Below are 25,942 nucleotides of genomic sequence, written 5' to 3'. Positions count from 1 at the left end.
TTTTCGGTGAAGGATAGCTTTACATCCATATATAAAATAAATTTATTTATTTATGGCTACCACATGTTGTGTCAATTTACTTTGAAGAGAACAGATGTGAACAGTGTGTGTACAGAAAGATATAAACCCTTGAGCCATGTTTTCTCATCTAGCTAGCTGGCTATTGCTGTACAAAAAACACATTAATACGCTTTTTGTGTTTTAAAGGCCACATGGTATGTCAATTTACTGACAAATAAACAATACATATGTTTTGAGTCCTCTTTGTATCATTCTTTTGATATCTACTATCATGAGTTTGGTGACTGCTTTATGACTTATATACATCAGAATTTTGGGCTCAATAATTTACCTTGACTTGAATTTAATGGCATGTCATATCATATTAAAAATATATATATAAATTAAATAATTTTTAATATAAATTTAATGATTAAAAATAAAAAAAATTTAATAACTTTTTTTTATGACCTAAAAGAAAAATTCACTTTTTACTAAAACCACTTTAACTATTTACCTTTTTACTAAAAGCACTTTTACTATTCACCTACTGCATTTTCCAATCATCAATATAACGTATATACGAGTGAGACCGAAAAAATTGTTCGTTTTGTTTTGTTGGATAATAACTCAGTGATTTTCCTTTTATCTCCCTTTCTTTTACCTCGTAAAGGAAAGTTCACCCGCATACGAGTATATACAAGAGGGGAATTGGTGGTGGTACTCAGTAGCACACAATCAATAGAAAGCGAGGCCCAAAATATGAGACCTACAAATAAAACCCATTTTTATTAGTTATATATGGTATTAAACACCTATGATATTCCTAAATATTTTGTCAAAATACCGCACCCATAAAGTATATATAATGTTGAGAAAATAACTCCAACCTAACCTTCTTCATGAGTTGGGTGTGTTCACCAAAAGTGTCACGGTTGTTCAAGACTGGAGAGAGAAAAAAAAAAAAAAAAAAAGAGTATAGAAAAGATCTTGTAGTATTGTTTGGGGCACGATTTGTGACCATTATCATTTTTGGACCAAATTAAGCGTAAGATGCCCATAAACAGACAGAAAAACAAGGATTCTCATGTCTATTGAAGGGTTAGAAAGTATAAAAATCATTGCAATTTACATAACTTGTGAGAAATAGAGGGTACATTGAGCGGGTTATCAAGTTAAGTACAGAAAAAGATAGGTACAAAACAGGATCCTTTATTTTGGACATAAACCTAAACTTCATAGGACATCTAGAGACCAACTCATTCCAATGCCATTTAGAAGCGAAATGGACAAGGGAATTTTTCAACTCAAAGAAGAAATCCAACCGAGAAGGCATAATGTGACTAAAAAGACCCCAATTCAAAGTGGTTGAGTGTTGTGTTGCCATCCATAGACCCACACCTCACATGACCTTTCGCCCTCTATTAGGTTCTAATCAAAATAGATAGGACCCATTTTTAATCACCCAAGTTATTTGTTCTTTCCTTGCATCAAAAAAGTTATTTGTTCTTTCCAGGACTCTTTCTCTCCTCCTTTTTTCTTTTCTTATTATTATCATCTAAAAATAAACATCCAAATACTTGCTATTATTACTATGTCATCATTCAATACACTCACAAGCTTTTAATGACATTTGCATAATTTGTTTAATTTTGCACAAAATTTGATATCAAATTTAGTTTCATCTAAAAACAAATTTGGCCTTTTGCATTGTTTTCTGGAAACTTCTTTTGGTTTATTGGATTTTTTTTCAAAGGAAAAAATAAAAATTACTCGGAAATTGAGAGTGGATGATTTTTCAAAAGAATTTCACCACTTTAAATGAACTTTTGGGATACGTTATAAAATATGCCTTTTAATTTTTATTATTACTTAGTTTTAATAAGATTTTTATAAAAATCACTCTCTAATGTTATTTTTTATTATGATCATTAAGTACTTTTAAAAGAATAGTGCTAGAAACATCAATCTAATCTCAATTTTTTGGACCAACTCATGTGGTCGTGAGTTGTCATTTATTCACTTATAGATGTAATTTCATAATATTATTAGTTGATATGATAATCTTTCAAAAAAAAACTATCAATAAAAGAATATCAACTCACATACTACATAAATTATCAAAAAAAATAGTATTAAAATTATCTTTTCAAATTAATATAATTTGGAATACTAATCCAACTTTTGGTTATCTTTTTTTTACTTCCGAAAACAAAAATAAAACAACCTTAAAATTATTATCTTATATATAGATATTCTCTACTTAAACGAGAAGAGAAATACTAACGTTATTATTTTTATCACTCCGTGCATTCACCGTCTCTCTGCATTCGAGAAACCCCATTTATTTGGCATATGGTCATGGGGCTAGCCATGCTCAAAGATGACGGTGGCTCCAGCCTCATCTGTACGTGTGAGTGAATGAATGAAGAATTAGATGGGTTTTGAATTGAATCCGATTGGTACAGTTCCACAGTTAGACCTCAAAAAATAGAGCCCCACCTGCCTGCCCACCACACCCATTTGGCTTCTCTTTTCGGGTGTTGCATTAATACTATTTTCCTGTTTCCTTGCCACCGCCTTGGCATTTAAAGCTTCCACTCCACCGTTAAAGCCTGTCTTTTTCGATATTTCTCTCCTTCTACACGAAAAGCCCTACCCAAAACTCCCCACAATTTGCTTCACTTTCTTTTTGGTCCCTTTTTCCAAATAGTTAGACTTAGAAACTCCCCACAATCTCTAGTTTCATGACCATGCATTTCATTGCGATTGACTATAATCTTGATCTTAACGTGCCTGATAGACTCTAGAAAAGAAAAATAATGCCTTGTTTTGATAATTTCTTTGATGTGTAGTTTCGACAAGTACAATCTATATAGTGCCAGAAAAGTACCGCTCGTAAAAAAGTCTAGATTCAATGGAGGCTTTCTTTCACTTTCATTCAAAAGAAACTAATAAGATAAAACTATCATGAGAATAATTAATTCGCGCATTGAATCTTCTGCAAAAACTGAAGATATTGTAAACCCTTACTTAACTTGATTGCCCTAAACAAAGTCTAGAGCCGGAACTAATTATTTGTAATGTCAGCACCCAAAAGTTAGGTCTAAGTTCAATTACACTTATAGGCACATACCTACGTATGTGTGTATGTATGTGTGTATGCATGTATGTATCTATGGATGTGTATGTGTGTTTGTGTACTACGTGTCTCATAACAAGTGTTAGGTTGGCCCCATTATTAAATGGGCTTATCTAGTTACCACCTTTAAACTGTTCCTTACACTTGCTTGCTTTATCTACAACCGTGGTTATTTTTAAGATACTTTGAATGCTCAAAATCTAGAGTTGAAATCTGTTGTCCCGAATTTTGCATCTCATTGGTTGTCCCCTTAAACACTATTTCGCCAATCCATTTGACTGCTTAAGTAGTTTTAATATTTGATATTTATTATGTGGCCAAATTCTTAAGTGTAGATGATACGGTAAAATAGTATTGTGAGGAAAGCCAATAGGATTAGAAATTTGGGAAAATAGATTTGAACTCCAAAGTGATATCTAAAGTTGAAGGTGACGAATGATAGCACAAAGGAAGAGAGAGAGAGAAGCATATCACATGAAACCTACTTGGCGTACTTATGTTTCTTCAAGAATTAGTCTTAAGTCTATCATTGGCACACAAAATACTAGTAGAAACTAAAAACTAATAATTTTCATTAGCATTAGGTGATGTAGGAATAACCATTGGTCATTTGGTGTAGAGTAGTTGCCTACTCGTTCTTTTCAATAAGATTTTAAGTTCGAGTTGGTCTCAATAAATAATATATATGGGCAATCCACTTTACAAGGGATCCATATACTACAATTGAGATCATACGAGTATGTCACCTTGTTTTCCTAAAGTCTTTTGTTTTCAGAGAAAAGAAAACGTGATAGAGTGAGAATTTTTAAAATGTTGACGAGTTTTTTAAAATTGCCTTTTATCCGTCTCTTTCTTTGGTTTGTTGGTTCAAAGAAATGCCAAAAAGTAAACTGCAGCCTAAGAATTGCGAAGTGTGACGACTAAATAGGTTGATCTCCAAAAATTGTGTGGCTGGACTCAATCAGCTGCCTTAAATTCGTTTACAAAAGATTTTGTATAACAATTGTTGGTCTTGAGATATCCTCATCATAAAAGTTGCATAAACGTTATGCTACAAAGTTGATAAAGAAAGTCGTAACTTTAAATATATATATATATATATGTATAATGTGTATATACATATAGGGCTTTTCTTCAATCTTTCTGTGTTACTGTCCCTCTAACATAATATATAGAAGTATAAAATGTAATATGATACTTATTCAACATAATACTAACATTAAATATGTGAGATATCATAATATTTAATTATCTTTAACTATCATTACACTTTCTAACATCCTTATTATGTTAAATAACCAAATTAAAGTGTAACAATAGTATGAGCTAGTTGAAGTTTTTTGTGTTATGTCTTTCTAGTATTTATATTACCTTAAATAATTATAATGTTATGTTTCCACTTTCATATGTTACGTAGGAGAGACGGTTCATCGTAAGGACTGTGGACAAAACCTATATATATGTATATGCATATATGTATTTATGTATGACAGAGGTTGAAATTAGAGGGAGTAGTTGTTTTGTATTCGACTAATCAAGTTAATAAACTAGCCGCCTAACTAATTAGAACCATCCAAATATCAGATGGCGCCGTTGATGAAATGGCACTGACCAAGTGACCATGACTTACAAGACCAAAAGATCTAGTGTCAAAGCCTTGAGAGCTACGCCTACGCAGATCTTCAACAATTTCATGACTTTGTCTTGGATATGGCTTTAAGTCTATATTATTGCTGACATCCTATTTGAATTTCAGGTTGTAGTCGAATTAGATTACGGTCGAAGGGATGGAATGATGACTGGAGTTTGGAACATTCGGAAAAACTTGTCTCACATTTTAGGTATAAATTTGTAATACTAATTTTTTTTTTTTTTTTTTTTTTTTTCAAAAGGGTTTAGTAGGATCAAAGTGGCTTGTCATTTTCCAGCGAAACCCCCATTCAATTCAATTGGACACCCTTCTAGAGTTCGATTAGATACCAGAGTGTGAAATGCGGCGTTGAATTTTAAACCATATTTTCTTTAAGTGAGAAAGAGTCTTAAACTAATCACCTTACCACTTCGACCCCCTCTGTAGGGTATTTATATGTAAAAGGTCAAATTTAGATGTTTAAAAGTTATTACCACCACAAAAAAAGCCCCTATATGCTATAGTAAAATTTAATAGTCATGTTGAAATATAACAAAAGAAAAATTGAGAACATGTTACAAATAAAAAAACTAAGATAACTAAAATAATTACTACAAATATTTGTAGTACAAATCGTGAATATCGTTATAATAATTACTATATAATTTTGCAACATAAATCACGAATATCATTATAATAATTACCATATAATTTTGGCATTCTTAAAATATTTTTAAAAAAAATTACTATCGTTCAACTCAACTCTCATAAATTTATCGAGCTGTGCAATTGTTACATTTTCCATTTAATGTCATCATAACACCGAAATGTTCCTCTCTCTCTCTCTCTCTCTCTCTCTCTCTCTCTCCTATTTTTCCCCATCTTTCTCCCTTATTTTTCCCCATCTCCGCGTCCTTCCTCTCATGAACCGTCAACAATTAAGGGACCGTTTAATTCACTGATTTAAGTTTTTAATTCGAGTTAAGATATGACTTTATGTGAGAGTTTTTTACTGTAGTAAAAAATTTAGATGTGACTGTTTTTAAGAACTTTTTACTATAGCAAAATTTGAATCGATAAAATGAACGAACATAAACATACGAATTTGTTGTAATCACCCTATGGTACATATGGTGATACCCATGACCCACCCTGGCTTGCCATATATTCTCCTGCCATGTCACCAACATTTGGTAGGTCAGCTAAGACTTGATTAAGGCCTCGTTCACTTCGCGGATTCGAGTTTTCAATTCGAGCTGAGATGTGACATTTTTTGAGAGCTTTTCACTGTAGCAGAAAAAGTTAGATGTGACATTTTCTGAGAGCTTTTTACTGTAGAAACCTAGAACTGAAAACTCAAATCGGTGAAATGAACGAGGCCTAAGTATGTTTCTTCCCAGTGATTATTTTATCCCTTTTAATTGCAGTATTAATTATTAATTGATTCAATTTATTGGGTTTTTGTGTGTAAATCTTGTGGAGTCCCTGTTACTACTGTCACTGTTTAGCTGACATCTTCCCAGTGAAGTTGGAAATAATAAATAATAATAATAATAATAGTGGTTTTTATGATAACTGAAAAATTGCACTGCCAGTAAGATTCTTTTAGTCGCTGGATAATTTGATGTGATTCAAGGTTAGAAACGCGCACTTCCAATATTTGTCCTAGAAAGATCCAATAATAATAATTGACGTTGTTTATTTTAACGATTTGAATTTTTAAATTTTAAATTTTTACCGTTAAAAACTTTTTAAAAATATTATATTTAATTTTTTTTATTACAATTAAAAACTCTCAAAAAATATTATATCTTAACTCGAATTGAAAATTCGAATCTGTAAAGCAAACGAAACTTTTATATTTGTGGTATGCGCAAAGTTCGATGGCAGCTAGCATTTCTCTTATTATGTGTTTGAATAGGGTTGTACAACCATCACGAATGTGAGAGAGAGAGAGAGAGAGAATAGCAAACCAAGTAGCTTTCTTCATTGCTACTGTAGAAGACAAAAGAAGTGTGCAGGGAAACATGGCAATGATGAAGAAAATAATGCAAAACATCATCAACTTACTGATGAAAGAAGAGGAAAAAAAGGGGGGAAACTCTAAATTACATTATCCTTGGAGGTAACTTAAATTATGACGGCCATTACTTTATGTAAACCTAACATTAAAACAGCAGGCTTTCTTTCCGTCCGTCTTTGCACATTCTCCACATTCCCTAACCCTACTTTCACCCGATATTACCAAAACAGGGAACAAGAAAGAAAACTGCATCCCCTTGATTACAGCAGATTAAACACTTGGCACCCAATTGGGATAAACGAAGAATAAGAAAACTATACCTACATACAAGAAAGACAAAGCTTGTATCAGTGGGATGCCGAAGGCAGCTTCCAAAAGGTTTTGGTTGCGACAAGAATTTTTTCCCTTCCGTTCGATTCCGGTTCTTTCTGGTGTATGGTAGCTGTCCACCTTACAGCACGAGCTATGCGTGCTACCTTGTCAATGACCTCAGGAGAATCTCGAACCACAACTGTTCCTTCTGGACGCAATATCCGGTCCATCTCCGCCATTAAATCCACAAGGTTACACCTGTCACAAAGTCAAGGTCAAATAAACAAAGGCACTTCAAGAACTCATCAAGCACTTTCCTAAAATTTTTAGCAAAGATTAATGTCTTATATCTCAAGGATTATACAGAAGCTGTGTTGCAAGTTGCTGCAATGCAGCTAGGTATAGGGATAGCATATTCATGGACTAGATGTTTTTTGCCCTATTTTCGGTTAATAACAGTCAAGGGCTCATTGTTCTACAACTATGCGTCTGCAATATACTTTCTGACAGAAGAATACCATTAATGATGACCAAGGCGGAGATGTACAATGTTTAATAATCTCTTGCGTGGACATCAATTTATGACTAAGATACATGGTTAAGAATTAAACATACCTGTTCTTGCTTGAACCTTGATGCTTTATGAGAGATTCAATGTCAGTTACATGAATAAAATCGTAAGTCCGAGGATATGTCGAGAATGGCTCACACCTGGAACCGGCAAGCATGTGTCAGAAAAAAACCACATATAAGACTACCATAGTTAGAGTTCTCGCGAACTAAATTCCACACATCATGAACAAAAAGGTGTACGGTCAAATATCATACAGGAAAAAGATTAATGCAATCATAAAGAATGTCAAATTCAAGTTTGATAGAAGTTTTCCACTCTTACATAGAAGCACTCAAGTCTCTAATACCAGAATGAGTCACTGTTTGACGTCTGCTGTGTGCAACAGGATTACTATTACAGAAATGCAAGTGGGAAATAAAATATAAGAAAATAAAATGATACAGGTAGAAGGGAAGGACATCTATTCAGAAAAAATGTAAAGTACAGCCTTAAAATCAAAAGACATTGACATGAAGTTTGAGTGGTAGCTTGAACGATAGAATCATTTTCAAATAACCTGATCATCAACTTTTATTAGGACCAAATTACAGTAACTGTTCTAAAGTACAATGGAACCACCTACCTTTGCAAGTTAACTGATGCCACTCAAGATTGCAGGAAATGTTTCTTACAATACAAGATTGAGAAAGTTGTTAAAAAAATATACAAAGGTGAGTCACTTGCAAACAATTCATTTATCCATGTATTCTAACCAGTTAGTTTCAGAATATATATTGTTTATCTTGTCCGTGAATTTTTAAGTATAAAATAAACACAAAAGGATACTGTAAAATCTTACCAATCATGGTAGACACCGATAAGGCCTCTATCGTAAATTACAGAGAGAGTCGAGAGCTTGCGAGCAGGTACAACATTCATTACCCACACAGGGTCAGATTTGAGAGCTGCTGCAAAACCTCCAAAAAATGCATTCATGTCCATGACGTTGCGTACAGCTGAAGTTCCCAGCTTCAAGTTTAAATAGTTCTTATAGTAAGCAACTCTCCTTACCCACCGCCTTGTGTCCGCCTCAAACACATCAATGCCATTTTTCATGATCAGGGCCCTTGAAGGAGCTTTCGTCAGTCTGGCTGGCCACTTTGAAATCTGTCCAATGGCAAATTCTCCCTTGACAGAAGACATTCCACTCACGCATTTCTTTAGCTTGAAGTACCTGCAAAAATGATTATGCTAATTTATGATTTCTGTTTTTCCACAAACTGCCATTATACCGTAAAAGGGGAAGGAGACAAGAAGGAAGTGAAAAGCAGAGAACTAAGACCATGTTTTAGGAACAGTTACCATGCAGCACTTGGGTCATCTGACTCATCACACAGTTGAAGCCCAAATTCATTCTGATTTGGAAGACATGAATCTACAGCAGGCTTTTTCCATATAGCCGTGTTTCCATCCACAGCAATAAGCTCATAACACAACGCTCTTGCCACAGCCTGGAGATCTGCCCATTCCTTGTCTTGATTAGCCCACTCTACAGGGGGCCCAGAGATTATCAGGTAACCTCCTGGGCGAAGTAACCGGTCTACTTCCATGAAATAAGTTGCATCTGCGAAGACAAAAGTTTCCAAAGTAAGCTTGTGACATTATTATTATTTTTCAAATGAGAGACAACAGGTGACAAATAACTCACTGTAGGCAGTGAATGGAATAAGACAACGAGAGCAATGAACCAAATCAAACGAGAGTGCAGGAAAGGGAAGTCGTCGAGTGCCAAGCATGGCAACAAATGCTGGAATTCCTCTTTCAAGTGCAAACTGTATCTGTGATTTGTGAGAATCTCTTGGAGCAAATGACATTGTTAGAATGCCTTCATTCAAAAGATACCCACCAAAACTGGCAACCTATAAGAAAATTGTATCCTGTTACCATTTGAAAAGAAAAACTTTGTCAAGTACTTATCATATTGAGATATTGGGAAAGCCCCCACCCCACATCCCATGTCAAGAGCAGTCCTCAAAGTTCCTCCGCTGATAGGAATGTATTGTCCAAGTTTTTCAATATATTGAACTGCTCCATCAGGGAACATGGTGCCACCACCAGGGAAAATGAAGTATGGACCTTCCAGTTTCATCCATCCTTGATGACCTTTCCTCTCTGCAATTTTATTGTGTGGCATGTTGCTGTGCCAAATCTGCACACAAAGATAACCTCATGTCACCATAAATTGATAAATTAATCACTTGTAAGCTAATAGTTTAATGTCAGTGATGCAGAACAGATCTGTCTCAAATGCCCCGTGGAACATATATACCACATAAGATAATGTGGTTTGTTGAGGCAAATTCTGAAGTTTGATATTTAGTTATGCAAGTGTTAGAAGCTGATGGCACATATGACATTTGTATTAGTCAGATAAGGGAGTTCGTCACAATTCTATGCAGTTAATAGTTAAACTCTCCACCTTCCAATTGTACCCTCAGATGTAATGGAATTGATCATTTTCCAGAAACTATTTCTCAAATTTTCTCCCAAACTTTCTTTCATTTTCTTTCCTAGAAAATTCTCCAGTAGTTACATAATCCTAAGATTCGTAACATGATTAAAAGTGCAAGAAGAGCATACAGGGATTTCCAAACACCACAACCATACCACCAACATCAAAAGTGATAGTAATTCTTGTAATCTCTCGCATTAAGTGCAAGTTCTTCCTAACCCCATGGTGTGGGCTTCTATGGCCATGCTAGTTGTTGTGGAAGTATGGCACAATATTCCAGCATATTACCAAAGTTTTAACCAAAGGTGTCAAGACTCATTTCACACAAGCCAAGTATAACAGTCAACTGTAGCTCATCAATCTAACTATTGAGCGTGGTAAACTTTTCATGATGTAACGTGTGACCCCACCCCTTTCTCATAGTTTTATTTAATAGATAAAGAAAAACTAGTAATCACGCTGCTTGTATTCATTTACTTAAGAACCCAACCTATCTCAATTCCCGAGTCACACCTAAAACAGCAAAACAAAGAAATTAAACCAAGTCCTCCTCTTATACACTCAAATGTATACATAGTTGTAATACTCAGCTTAACATTAACCTAAACAATTCCGTTTACATCGCATCAAAACAAAGCCATTTGCTACAAATGCCCAGAGATAGATTCCAAAAAACCCAATCATGAACACACATACCTTCACCAAAAAGCAATGAGACACCACCCCTAATTATGCAATCAAAGACTATTCATAATCATGACTCACAAATTATCACGTTAGGAATTAAAATCCCTATTTCCTACTTTATAGTAATAAACTCTTAACGTAAGAGCTACTTACATTTTCAGTCGCGGCAGAATTCAATCAGAAAATGACCAAGTATAAGATCGATCCGCAAGCAAACTCTGCGTTACGGCTGTTAGGACTGCTCTTAGTTAGTTGGCAATTTTTTGCTGAAAGTCGGAAGTATGAATTCAAAGAAACAGTTTTTTCCTTTTTGGGTTAGCTGCATCAAGTTTGGAATGGTCCTCTGGATTTGGATTGATTTTGCTGAGATTGATTGGTGACTGATTTGGTTGACTTGGCTGATTGATGATTGGTGGCTGATTTGGTTGACTCGGCGGGAAGATTGGAGGTATCTATGGACAGAATCCGTGGTGATTATTTTGCTTTGAAGAGGATGATCCGTTTTAGAGGACATAGGTGTTTTTGTGTAGCTGATGTGTGCGGCTGTTTTTTTTTTTTTTTTGATAAGACGGTGAGCACATTTTGAGGGTTGTGGAATTGAGACAGATTGGTTGTTTTGTGTGGAAAATCTTGCAGACTGTTCTCATGGTGGATGTCAATACTTGTTTGTGAAGCAATGTTTACAAAGTCGGGTGGTACCCGCTGGAAAAGTCCTTTAAGGAGACTCAACACAACGGCGACACGATCAATGAGGGAGTCTTGAGTGTGTAAGACCGTTATTGGTGTTTGTAATCTTTCAATCTTAGTGGATTGTTCACTGTCTAGACGTGGCCCCGCAAATGTAGGTGCACGCACCGAACTGCGATATCAATTTTGTGTCTCTTTTGTTTCTGCATAGCTTCACTGCAAAATTATTTACTGATTACTTAGTCCGAAATACTTAACATATCCTCAGTGTTTCAACCAGTGTTGTAACACCCTTTGTGACACTAGGATAAAAACGGACCTTTCAATTGGTATCAGAGCAGTTCACTAACCGTTTGTTTGGTGAGGTTTTGGGATTTGGTCTGTAGTGTCAGGGATGGACTTTTTGAAAGAAAGTGGCACAGTTTCGCGCCCTCCTCTCCTTGATGGATCCAATTATTCATATTGAAAAGCTCGCATGAAGACGTTTATCAAGGCAATCGATGAAAAGGCATGGCGTGCTGTATTGACTGGATGGGAAAATCCAGTAACCAAGGACTCTGAAGGGAAAGAAGTTATGAAGCCTGAAGAGAAATGGTCCACAGAAGAAGACAAATTGGCAAAGAACAACTCAAGAGCACTAAATGTTTATTTTCAATGGAGTTGACGCCAATCAGTTCAAACTCATTTCAACCTGTGAATCTACCAAAGATGCTTGGGAGATCCTACAAACCGCACATGAAGGAACGGTTGTTGTCAGATTATCAAAATTGCAAATCCTTACTACAAGGTTTGAGAATCTCATAATGCTTGAAAATGAAACTATTTCTGAGTTTAATTCAAAATTGTGTGACATTGCTAATAAGGAATTTGCTCTTGGTGAAAAATTTTCTGAGGAAAAACTTATGAGGAAGGCACTGAGATCACTTCCCAGAAGATTCGCCTATAAAGTGACAGCTATTGAGGAGGCCAAGAATGTACGAACGATGAAGCTAGAGGAGTTGATGGGTTCTGAAGAATTTTTGAACTTCTTATTTATTTCATTCCGGTACACCAATAGCATATATATACACAAATGACTAATAAGGAAATAACTAACTAGCTTGATTCTCTCCTAAAAATTAGGAAACAGAATCATGAGAGAAGATCACAACCTATCTCTCATTTTATTTCTAAAATACTTTCCTAAATTAAATTCTCTAACTTTGACTTCCGAATTCAACACTCCCCCTCAAGCTGGAGAATATATATCATATAAACCCAGCTTACAAATTAAGTCTTCAAAGTTAGGTCTTGGTAGAGCTTTGGTGATGATGTCTGCTGTTTGTTGTTTGGTAGGAATGTAGTTCAATTTAACGGTCTCACTAGTCACCTTCTCTGTGATGAAGTGTCTGTCAATCTCAACGTGCTTAGTCCTGTCATGATGCACGAGATTCTTTGCTATGCTTATAGCTGCCTGATTATCACACATCATCAGAATAGGAGATGAACTCATTTGTCCCAGTTCACTAAGAGCCCTTTTTATCCAAATCCCTTCACAAATTCCCTATGCTAGTGCTCTGTACTCAGCTTCTGCACTACTTCTGGCTACCACTGATTGCTTCTTGCTCCTCCAGGTAACTAGATTGCCCTAGACAAAGGAACAGTATCCAGAAGTTGACCGTCTATCAATGATGTTTCATGCCCAATCTGCATCTGAATACACTTCAGTGTCACGATTCTCCGTCTTTCTGAAGAATAGGCATTTCCCTAGTGTCATTTTTAAGTATCTAAGAACTCTGTAGACTGCTTCCATGTGTTCCTCTGTAGGGCTGTGCATGAATTGACTTACAACACTCACTACAAAACCAATATCTGGCCGAGTGTGTGACAGATAAATCAGGCGTCCAACAAGTCGCTGATATCTCCCCCTGTCTACTGGTGTACTTTCTTTCTCGGTGTCAAGTTTCTTTTGACTGTCCATAGGAGTATCAACTGGTTTGCATCCAAGCATACCGGTCTCCTTAAGAAGGTCTAGAATATATTTCCTTTGAGAAACGACAATGCCCTTCCTTAATCTAGCCACTTCCATTCCAATGAAATATTTCAGATTTCCAAGATCTTTAACCTCAAATTCTTCTAACAAATACTTCTTCAACTCCTGCAATTCCTTCACATCATTCCCAGATAGAATAATATCATCAACGTAGACTATCAATATGGCAATTTTCCCAGCATGAGATTTCTTGACAAACAGAGTATGATTAGCCTGACCCTGTACGTAACCCAGCTTCAAAACCGCCTTTGTGAATCTGTCAAACCAGGCTCGGGGAGATTGTTTAAGGCCGTACAAGGACTTCCGGAGTTTGCAAACCTGATTCTTTGCCATACTTCCTTCGAAACCAGGTGGGATTTCCATGTAGACTTCTTCTTCTAGATCACCATTTAGAAAAGCATTTTTTATGTCCAGTTGTTGCAAGCATCAATCTTGGTTGACCGCCAATGAGAGAAGAATTCTGATAGTGTTAAGTTTTGCAACAGGAGCAAAAGTCTCTTGATAGTCTATCCCATAGGATTGTGTAAATCCTCTAGCTACCAACCGAGCCTTGAATCTCTCGACTGATCCATCTGCTTTGTACTTTATAGTGAAAATCTACTTGCACCCCACGGGCCTTTTTCCAACTGGTAAGTCAGTGATAGTCCATGTCCCATTCTTCTCAAGTGCATCAATCTCATCTTGCACTGCCTTCTTCCATTCAGAATTTTGTAATGCCTCTTGTATTGTGTTGGGAACCTGAATATCATCAAGAGACGTAGCAAATGCTCTGTAAGATGGTGATAGCCCTTCATAAGTGACATAATTCCCAATTGGATGACCTGTACATCTCCTCACACCCTTCCTCAATACAATCGGCAGGATAGAGTCATCAATGCTGGGAATTGGCACATCTTCATCCCTATCCGTACCCATGTTTTCTTCAGGTGGACTTGAAATTGAGTCAATATATTGGCCACATGTTGGCTGTGATCTGTGCTCTAGCTCCTGTCTCTTCTTCCTCCTAATGTAGACTTATAAATTCTCATTAGCAAGCTGTGGGGTTACGGACTGGATAGGCACGGGAGAAGAAACATTTGTGGGCTGGACTGATGACGGCACAGGTGTGGATGAGTCAGTGGGCACGGTTTGAGAAGGCCTTGGTGACTCTGAGTGAGAAAAAGGTACCGACTCAAGAAGAGACTCCCAAACTTGATGTTCATTCATGCTCTCTCCCTGAACACGAGATTTGGGATAGAAGAACATGTGTTCAAAGAAAGAGACATCCATGGTGGTGTAAAATCTTTTGTTGATTGGAGAATAACATTTGTACCCTTTTTGGTTTGGAGAGTACCCTAGGAAAATGCATTTATTGGCTCTAGGATCATATTTGCTACGGTGTTGAGGATACACACATGAACGAATACCGTGCAACCAAATACTTTGAGTGGTAAATCAGATGAAGCTGCACGGGTGTGAGGGAAATTTTCTAGAAGAAGCTGACGTGGAGATTGAAAGGTAAGGACTTTGGATGGCATGCGGTTAATCAAATAGGTAGCTGTGAGAATGGCTTCCCCCCAGAAATAGTTCGGAACATTAGAGGAAAACATAAGACACCAGGCAACCTCCAAGAGATGTCTATTCTTGCGTTCAACCACCCCGTTTTGTTGCGGGGTGTCAACACAAGAACTTAAGTGGATAATCCCGTGGTTCTGAAGGTAGGTATTGAGACTACTAGTGAAGTATTCCCTAGCATTGTCTGACTTGAGTACCTGAATTCTAGAATTGAATTGATTTTGAACCATAAGATTGAAGGTTTGAAAAATTTGTCCGACCTTTGACTTTTCTTTCATAAGATAAACCTAAGTTACCCGTGTATGATCATCAACAAATGTCACAAACCATCGAGTGCCAGAAACATTTTTATCCGTGAGGGACCCCACACATCACTATGGATCAAAGAAAAAGCAGTTGAAGGTTTGTATGGGATGTGAGGATATATTGTTCGAGTATGCTTTGCAATCTGACAAATTTCACAATGAAAGGATGCTGGACTTTTATTGATAAATAATTTGGGAAACAATTTTGCAAGATAAACAAAGCTAGGATGACCAAGAAGATAGTGTAACAATATAATTTCACTATCTTTATTGACATTGGAATTTGACACAGAATTAAAAGACTCTAACAGACTCTGAGATTGGACACAACTTGCTTGAGAGACTTGGTTTGAGGATCGGCCACATGAGAGGAGATAGAGCCCGGAGCACAGTTCAGCACTGCCAATCATCTTCCCCGATTTCAAGTCCTAAAAAACACACAAGTTTGGATAAAATTTAGTAACACATTGAAGGTCACGAGCCAATTTGCTAATGGACAAAAGATTACAATCCAAGTTTGGAACATAGAGGACAGAGTCGAGATACAATTCTTTAGTGAGTTTGATGGAGCCTGTCCCAACGATTTTTGAATTTGAACCATTAGCTATATGGACGGACGAGTGACCACTGCTTGGCTTGTAATTTTGGAGAAGGGCAGCATCTCCTGTCATGTGATCAGAAGCACCTGTGTCTACTATCCATGGCCTCATTCCTCCACGGTTAGCAGTGAAGGCTGTATGCGAATCTGTTTGAGCAACCAAACCAGCCCCAGTAATGCTACCACTGCCAACTTGACTAAACAGTTTCTGCAGTACATTCATCTGCTCTTTGTTGAATGGGCTAGGCTCGGGAATAGGAGCACTATCAGAGTTGGAAGCCACATGTGCTTTGCTGTCTCTATCAAACCGTGGCTTTGGTTTCCAATCTGCTGGTTTGCCAAGGAGCTTCCAATAAGCCTCCTTGTAATGGCCTAGTTTCTTACAGTAATCACACCAAGGTCTTTCACGTTTCTGATAATCTCCGCCATTACTGTTAAATGATCGAACAGCAAGGGCAGAGGCATCTAACGTTGAGGCATGTTGTTCCTTAGATCCCATCATCACTTTCTTTCTACTTTCTTCACGCCTAACCTCTGAGAAGGCCTCCCTAAGACTGGGCAATCATTTAGTGCCCATGATTCGACCTCGAACATCATCCAACTCCCTGTTAAGTCCTAGGAAAAACTTGAACAGCCTTTTTTGTTCCACAACCTGCCTATACGTTGCTGTATCGTCCGGACATTTCCATGAGTAAGTCTCGAATAAGTCAAGTTGCTGCCAATACCGTATGAGAGTGTTGTAATACTGAGTAACAGACTGCTCTCCTTGGCGGAAGTCATGAAGGGCTGATTCAACTTGAAATAGTTCTGAAATATTTTCAGAACTGGAGTAAGTTTCTTTGGCGGCATCCCATATTTCTTTTGTAGTCCCAAATAGCAAGAAATTTTCACCTATGTCATTGTTCATGGAATTGATAAGCCATGACATGATCATGCTATTTTCAATCTTCCACTTCTTGAACCTGAATCTGTAGTCTTTGGCATGGCTGCTTCTCCTGTGAGATACTCATCTTTTCCCTTGCCACAAATGAACAGCAACATAGATTGTGATCATTGTAAATAATTATGGCCATTTAATTTGTGTCCTGTGATGAGAACAGGAGAGGATTCGCTGCCACTAAGGTTTGGAATTTGTGAACTGCCCCCTGATTCTGGTGTCGTGACACTGGATGTTTGTGATGATGACATTCCGTATTTTGTCATGTTTCAAATCTTGCGAAGAAGAAGATGAGGGAAAGACCGAATATGGTTGCTGGAAATAGAGAAGAGGAAGGCCGGAGATAATCGGCCTAAGGACAATTAAGAGATGGCCAGGAAAAACTTGGCGAGAGATGGCCGGAATGAGAGATGGCCAGAGAGAGATGGCTGGAATGAGAGATGGCCAGAGAGAGATGGCCGGAATGAGTGATGGCCGAAGTGAGAGATGGCCGGAAGGGATTAGGGTTTAGAAAACTGGCTCTGATACCATGAAGAATTTCTAAACTTCTTATTTATTTCATTCCGGAACACTACAATAGCATATATATACACAAATGACTAATAAGGAAATAACTAACTAGCTTGATTCTCTCCTAAAAATTAGGAAACAGAATCATGAGAGAAGATCACAACCTATCTCTCCTTTTATTTCTAAAATACTTTCCTAAATTAAATTCTCTAACTTTGACTTCCGAATTCAACAGGTTCTTTACGCACTTTTGAAATGAATCTTGATGAAGACAAGAAAGACAAGGAAGTTGCTCTTCGTGCTGGAGCTCAAAAGACTCATGTAGAAGAAGACTCGGATGATCAAGGGCCTGTTCGGCAATGTAGTTTTTGAGTGAAAAACTCAAAAAAAGATAACTCGAGTTACAACTTTATTCGAGTTCATGTTCTTTTAAGTTTGAACTCGAGTTTGAACTCGAGTTTAAACTTGAGTTTGGAACTAAAACTCGAGTTCAAGTTTTCCCTTCAACTCGAGTTCAGAAACTCGAACTCAAGTTAATGAACAGTATTTTTTCTATTCTTAAAAATGCTATAACTTTTTCGTTTTAATTCTGATTGAGATGATTTTTTTTTCTATGCATTGACAACGAAAATACGAATAAAACTATACCCATATACCCTATTAAAATTTTTCACCAACATTGAGTTTTTATTAAAATACTATCTAAAAATAAATTCAAGTTTTAACTTACTCAAACACAAACTCAAAAAAGATTCTTATATCAAACCATAACTCAAATGTACACAACCAAACACAAACTCAAGTTACAATTTCAACTCAAGTTATAACTCAAACTCAACTCAAAATCTACACTCAAGTTATCTAACTCAAAAACATCAAAAGAACAAGCCCCAAGAAGACTTGGCTGAGACCCTCGCTTTGTTGACAAAAAACTTTAATCGAGTAATGAAGAAATTAACAAGAGGAATAGAAATTCAAGCTTCGGCAACTCTAGCAATTCACAGAAGAACAAATTCACAGCAAATAACACTGAAATGAAGACAAAAAGTAGAGGCATTCAGTGCAGGGAGTGCGACGGATATGGTCACATCCAATCCGAATGTGCCAACACACTTAAGAAGAAGAAGAAGTCACTAAGTGCAACATGGAGTGATGAGGAATTAGAAAGGAGTCAGGAAGATGATGATCACGTAAGCAACTATGTTATTTTTAATGTGTACACTGGTCAGGATGACTCTGCAGACAATGTTACAAACGGTGTTGCAGACAGTGTCACAACAATAGCTGATATAGAGACAGTGAACAGCGAGAAGGAAGAAAGTGAGTAAGAATCAAACAGCAGCAGTGATGGAGAAGAATTGATAGATGATGCAATACAAGAAGCATACAAAACCATGTTTGACAAATGGGTTAAAGTGTGCAAACTGAATAAGACTTTGGAGGATCGTGTAGGTGAACTTGTGAGAGAAAATGAAGTCTTGACAAGAACTACTGCTAACTATGAGGCACAAGTTTGCTAAAAAGGAGAAGAAGCTACAAGAATTGAAGGCGGAATTATAACATACACAAAGGACTCTAAAGATGTTGAATTCTAGTACATCTAAACTAGAACATATTCTCACTAAGGGAAAAGCTAGTGATGATCGCTATGGTCTTGGCTACACTGGTGAATGCTCAACCTCAAAGACTGTATTTGTGAAAGAAACCGTCTCACAAGAACCTCAACCAGTCACAAGCAAGAAAGTACCTGAGACACGGTCACAACAAGGAAGATTCACTCCCACCTGTCATTATTGCCATTATCCTGGACACATTCAACCTCGATGCTTCAAATACTTGAAAGATTTGAGGAGAGAGATGTATTTTTCTACTTCAAAGCCAACAAGAAGAACATCTAGGAAGAAGAAAGATGCTTATTTCAGAAACACTAGTCAAGTGTGGGTGAGAAAATCTGAACATAAATGTCATGTAGCTTACACTTCCCTGAAAACAAGCACTGCAAGTGCATGGTACTTTGATAGTGGTTGCTCAAAGCACATGACAGGAGATAAAAGTTTCCTGAAAGATGTGAAAAGCTGCACTTAAGGACATGTGACTTTTGGAAATGGTCTCAAAGGCAAAGTTCTCGGCAAAGGAATGCTAAACGTTAAGGGTCTACCAAGATTGAAGAATATTGCTGGTTGAAGGATTAAAGGCTAATCTGATTAGCATCAGTCAACTGTGCGACCAAGGACTTCATGTAAGGTTCTACAAGGATGAGTGCCAAGTGTTTGATAAAGCAGAAAGTTGTGTTATGGAAGGATCAAAATCTTCGGATAATTGTTATATGTTAACTCTTCCACCTAACTATCACAAGTGTACTGTTGATGAAGCTGAGATTTGACATCAAAAACTAGGTCACTTGAACTACAAGACTCTAAGGAAGATTGTCAAAATTGGGGCTGTGAGAGGAGTTCCTAAGGTAGGAGAAAAACCTTTTAGGGTTTGTGGACCCTGTCAAATAGGAAAACAAATGAAAGTTTTCATAAAGTGGTACAACAAATTTCAACAACACGGGTTCTTGAGTTGCTACACATGGATCTTATGGGTCCAATGCAAGTTGAAAGCATTGGTGGAAAGCAATACATGTTTGTTTGTGTGGATGATTTCTCAAGATTTACTTGGGTGGACTTTATCAGAGAAGAGTCAGATACATTTTAAGTGTTCAAGAACTTGTGTGTCAGACTCTCGAACGAAAAGGATTGTAGCATTGGAAAAATTGTAAGAATCATAAGCAATCATGGGAAGGAATTTGAAAATGCTGTCTTCGCTGAGTTTTGCAATAAACATAGTATAGCTCATGAGTTTTCAACTCCTAAAACACCACAACAGAATAGTGTTGTTGAGAGAAAGAATCGTATGCTTCAAGAAATGGCTCGAGTAATGCTGAATTCTAAAAGATTAGAGTTTAGACTATGGGCAGAAGTTATGAACACAGCTTGCTACACAATTAACAGAGTGTACCTTAGACCAAGTACAAAGATGACTCCCTATGAGATTTAGAAGGGCAAGAAACCTAATCTCAAATACTTCCATATTTTCGGAAGTGTGCTATATTCTCAATGATCGGGAACAGCGAGGAAAACTTGACGCAAAAGGTGATGGAGTTTTTCTTGGTTACTCTAATAATAGTCGAGCCTATAGAGTTTACAACAAGAGAACTCAAGCTATCATGGAGTCTGCAAATGTGGTAGTTGATGACTTCAAAGGGACTGGAGAACGACTCTCTGAAGATGAAGCTTTTGATAAATCTGAAATAGTTGATCAAGGAGAAGAGATGCATAGTGCTGAAGACAGTGTCACAGACAATGTTGCAGATGGTGTTGTAATACTGCCTGGGACAGCGCAGTCAGAACCAGAGACAGAGTTTGACAAAGTAGCAGATCCAATCGTCTTCCAGAATTAAGAAGAATCGTCCAGTTAAGGAGGTCATTGGAAACATTCATGATGGTATACGTACTCGAGACAAACCAAAGCAAAATTATCGAGACATTGTGAGATATGTGTGCTACACTTCTACTGTGGAACCAAAGAATGTTAAAGAAGCACTTTAAGATGAATTCTGGATTAATGCAATGCAGTTGGAGCAGTTTGTGAGAAATGATGTGTGGAGCTTAGTTCCTAGACCAAGTGGTTTCAATGTTATTGGTACTAAGTGGATTTTCAAGAATAAAACTGATGAACATGAGAACATTACCAGAAACAAGGCGAGACTTGTTGCGCAGGGGTACACTCAGGTTGAAGGAGTTGATTTTGATGAGACTTTTGCTCCCGTTGCAAGACTTGAGTCAATTAAGCTTTTGCTCTCTATTGCCTGTCTTTTGGGGTTTAAGTTGTTTCAAATGGATGTGAAAGTGCATTTTTGAATGGATTCCTGAATGAGGAAGTATTTGTAGAGCAACCTAAAGATTTCGAAGATCCTCTTCAACCTAACTATGTCTACAAGCTCAACAAGGCTTTATATGGATTGAAGCAAGCACCTAGAGCCTGATATGAACGGTTGACAGATTCCTTGAACAGGAAGGGCTATACGAAAGGGGGAGTTGACAAAACATTGTTTATCAGAAGTTCAAGTCTGGAATTATCATTGCTCAAATATATGTGGATGACATTGTATTTGGATCCACAAGTCAGGGAAAAGTAGATGAGTTTGTTGATCAGATGAAGGAGTTTGAGATGAGTATGGTGGGCGAATTGAACTATTTCCTTGGCCTGCAAGTGAAACAAATGCAAAATGGGATTTTTATTTCTCAAAACAAATATGCAAGAAATTTAGTGAAGAAATTTGGCCTTGAAAAATCAAGACATTTGAGAACTCCTATGGGCACAAATGAGAAATTGATGAAAGACGATAATGGCACTTCAGTTGATCCTAGTCTCTATCGAAGCATGATTGGGAGTCTCTTGTATTTAACTGCTAGTAGACCTGACATATGCTTTAGTGTTGGAGTTTGTGCTAGATATCAGGCAAATCCTAAAGAGTCTCACTTAGCTGCAGTTAAAAGGATAATTCGGTATCTAAGTGGTACAGTGGACTATGGAATTTGGTTTTCTAGAGATATAAATTCTAGTCTCGTAGGTTTCAGTGATGCAGACTGGGCTGGCAATGCTGATGATAGAAAGAGCACATCTGGTGGATGTTTTTATTTGGGGAATAATCTTGTTTCCTGGTTTAGTAAAAAGCAGAATTCCATTTCTCTATCCAGAGCAGAGGCAGAGTATATAGCAGCAGGAAGCTGTTGCACTCAGCTATTATGGATGAAACAGATGCTTGAAAATTATGGTATTTCATAAGATTTTCTGACTGTATACCGTGACAATACTAGTGCAATAAATATCTCTAAAAATCCAGTCCAACACTCTCGCACGAAGCATATTGATATTCATCATCACTTTATCAGAGAATTAGTGGAGAATAAAACAGTCACTCTTAAGTACATTGCTACTGAAAAACAACTGGCAGATATTTTTACCAAGGCACTGGATGCTCTCCGATTTGAGTCTTTGAGGATGGCTCTTGGAATTTGTGTAATGTAATGTATAAAAAATAAAATAAAAAAAATAAAAAACGAAAATGCGTTTTGGGATGTTTGTGTGTTCCCGGGAGTTTGTTTATATGAATTTGGGGCTTTAGGGTTTCGACACAACATTCGAGCGGTTGCGACACAAAACACTTGAGCGGTTGCGAACCAAGTTTTTTTTTGTTTCTCAACAATGGTGAAAACTCACAATTCTCGATCCAAGGAAATCAATGAAGCGGTTGCAAAATTCCAAGAGGAATTACAGGGGAAAGTAATGGCACGATCTCCGCCAAAAAAGCTGAAGGCTCCATCAACCTCCACTACGACTGGTCCACGCCAGAATTCTCAGTTCTCCGATGAAGCCGAACCGGTTCCTCTCGCCATTCTTCGTCCGTCGGAAATTGTTCCATTTGTCACTCTGTCAGAGTCCGGCCACTGTGAAGACGTTTTCTCTACTCCTTAGGGTTCTTCAAATTCTGATGATTCCACCGCCCCTGCTCCAATGTCTCTGCCACCAGCAGCTTCTCTGGTCAATGCTGGTGCATCACAGCCCTCTCCTGGAAGTTCGCCTCAGTCACCCCCAAACTTGATGAAGTTTCTTGTCAGATTGAGTTTTTCCTTCGTGGACCTCTCGTTTCCCGGTCTATCCAGAAGGGATGAAACAAAAGTCCCAAACACGAATTGAAACCCAAATTCGGGCTCAATCTAAGAAGCAGAATAAGAAGAAGTCTGCCTCCTCGAGTGATAATGCCTTCCATTCATCAACTGCTCCTGGTGCTCCTGATGAGGCTGTTGAGGTCGAACCATCTCAACCCTCCACTGATCCTTTGCCAAAGAGGAAGAACCAGAAGCAAACCGGTGCTCCAGTCAATTCTTGCAAGGTTACTAGGTCCAAGGCCAAGTCTCAAGCAAAAGCTCCAGAGACCATCAAAAGAGAGAAAGCGAAGAAATCCTCTATTCCAAGCTCTGGTAAGGATGATACTATTCTCTTTTATTCTGATTTGAATAAAATTGTCTGCAAGTCAGTGATTAAAAGGAAGATATTCTCTGAAAGATTACTGAATGAAACTGAATTTGGAGAATTGAGTGTTTTGGAACTTCTGAAGAATTAGAGTTTACTTGGAACAGTCACTAAAGTAAAACCATTTGTAAAGGATGTGGTCTTAGTGTTCTATGCAAATTTGGTTAGTGGAGTTAATGATCATAAATCCCCAATGTTTCATAAAGTTTTTGTCAGATGTCACTTGTTTGATTTTTCACCGGCAATTATCAATGACTTTTATGGAAGTCATAGAACGGTTGTGGAATGTGAAGCAAGCTATGATCAGATCATAACTAAGTTAACTGCAAATGTCCGCTGTAATTGGCCAGCCTCAAAATCTTTTCCTGCTGCTGAGTTAAGTTTGAAGTATTTTGTTTGCACAATATTGCCTTGAAGAACTGGATGCCTAGTACACATTCAACTGGTGTCAATAAGCCTCTGGCCAAATTGCTCTGCATGATTAATCTATGCTTCTCCTTTGACATTGGACAACTCATTTATGATCAGATAGTAGGTAATGCTGAAAGTTTTGTTCAACTATTAGGTGCTCCCATTTCCCTCTCTCATTTATGGTGTGTTGATGTCTCAAAACGATATTAAGAAGTCAGTAGAGGTGTTTGCCAAATTTCCAGGCGAACTTAGAATTTCAAAGAAACTTCACTCTGGGAAGCATGTGGATGATGTTCAAGGGGAGCCTTTCTCAGTTTCTGAAGACGAGCTGCAGGAGGATGCTACTCATGTCTCAATTGGTGTCACATCCAGTTCCTCTCAATCGGTTGCTGCTGTTCAAAAAACTCGTACCATTTAGTACTTGCAGAAGGAATTACATGATCTTGCTGCTCGTGAAAAGAGACTTTTACAGGAGCTCAAAGAAATTTATCAGCGCAAGAGGGAGACTGCGGCACTACTTGAGGATCTCTAGTCTTCTTCAGCTGCTGATGGAGTTGGTACTTCTTCCTAGTTTCTTCTGTTATGGTCCTGTTATTTCTTTTGTCTGCTACCTTACTTTGGCAGTCTTTTTGACAAAAAGGGGGAGTCTAGTAATTGTTTGTAATTTGTGTCCAGAACAACATTTTATGTATGTTGTCTGTTTCTTTTGAATTTCCTAGTATTAGGATGTTCTTAGTGTTTTACCAAAAATGCCAAAAGAGGAGATTGTTAGGACTGCTCTTAGTTAGTTGGCAATTTTTTGCTAAAAGTCGGAAGTATGAATTCAAAGAAACAGTTTTTTCCTTTTTGGGTTAGCTGCATCAAGTTTGGAATGGTCCTCTAGATTTGGATTGATTTTGCTGAGATTGATTGGTGACTGATTTGGTTGACTTGGCTAATTGATGATTGGTGGCTGCTTTGGTTGACTCGGCTGGAAGATTGGAGGTATCTATAGAAAGAATATTTTGCTTTGAAGAGGCTGGTCCGTTTTAGAGGACAGAGGTGTTTTTGTGTAGCTGATATAGCAGGGGAGTGTGCGGCTGTTTTAAAAAGACGGTGAGCACATTTTGAGGGTTGTGGAATTGAGACAGATTGGTTATTTTGTGTGGAAAATCTGGCGGACTGTTCTCATGGTGGATGTCAATACTTGCTTGTGAAGTAATGTTACAAAGTCGGGTGGTATCTGCTGGACAAGTCCTTTAAGGAGACTCAACATAACAGCGACACGATCAACGAGGGAGTCTTGAGTGTGTAAGACCGTTATTGGTGTTTGTAATCTTTCAATCTTAGTGGATTGTTCACTGTCTGGACGTGGCCCCGCCAATGTAAGTGTGCGTACCAAAATGCGATATTAATTTCATGTGTCTCTTTTGTTTCTACATTATTATTTTCTGCATAGCTTCACTGCAAAATTATTTACTGATTGCTTAGTCCGAAATACTTAACATATCCTCAGTGTTTGTTGTAACACCCTTTGTGACACTGGGATAAAAACAGACCTTTCAACGGCAGGATCCGTAAAACTCAACATTAAAACAAAGACCATGAACCATCCAAATTTCCGATTCAAAAAAGAGAAACAATAAGAACATCGACAATTAAAAAAAAATCCGAAACAACAGTATAAGGGCTGAGGCTGACCTTGTGCAAGCTCTCAGGCCAGGGCACGGAAATCTTGTAGCCATTGGGTGGAGGGATGAGGCAGAGCGGGGTCTCCTCGGGAAGAGGGCAGTGCCTCTCCCTGTAGAAGTTCATCTCGCGGCTGAGCTGGCTGTTGCGGCGGGGATCCTCGCAGGGCATGTGGTCGACGGCGTCGGCCTGGCAGGCGTCGATCGGGTGGTGGTGGCGCCCCAACTCCACCACCGTCACGAGGCGGTGGCGCTGCTTCGGATCGGCGGTGGAGGACATCAGCAGCGGCTGCCGGCCCGG

At 37.8% G+C, this 25,942-nt stretch overlaps 1 protein-coding gene across 1 annotated transcript in view; it reads right to left on the bottom strand.

Moving 5' to 3' along the window:
- Positions 1-6,818: 6,818 nt before the first annotated feature.
- The window catches only part of LOC21390930 (probable methyltransferase PMT13), a 19,975-nt gene continuing 851 nt past the window's right edge, over positions 6,819-25,942 (bottom strand). The window contains exons 2-8 of the mRNA XM_010093249.2: positions 25,655-25,906; positions 9,666-9,869; positions 9,369-9,579; positions 9,023-9,284; positions 8,520-8,894; positions 7,723-7,818; positions 6,819-7,365 (exon numbers count right to left, since the gene is read on the bottom strand). Coding sequence (XP_010091551.2) covers positions 7,143-7,365; positions 7,723-7,818; positions 8,520-8,894; positions 9,023-9,284; positions 9,369-9,579; positions 9,666-9,869; positions 25,655-25,906 — 1,623 coding nt within the window. The 3' untranslated portion in view covers positions 6,819-7,142. The remainder of the gene's footprint in view (positions 7,366-7,722; positions 7,819-8,519; positions 8,895-9,022; positions 9,285-9,368; positions 9,580-9,665; positions 9,870-25,654; positions 25,907-25,942) is intronic.

Source organism: Morus notabilis, unplaced genomic scaffold, assembly GCF_000414095.1.
Source record: "Morus notabilis unplaced genomic scaffold, ASM41409v2 Scaffold122, whole genome shotgun sequence".
Taxonomy (NCBI): Eukaryota; Viridiplantae; Streptophyta; class Magnoliopsida; order Rosales; family Moraceae; genus Morus; species Morus notabilis.
This window is presented reverse-complemented; position numbering and strand designations above follow the sequence as displayed.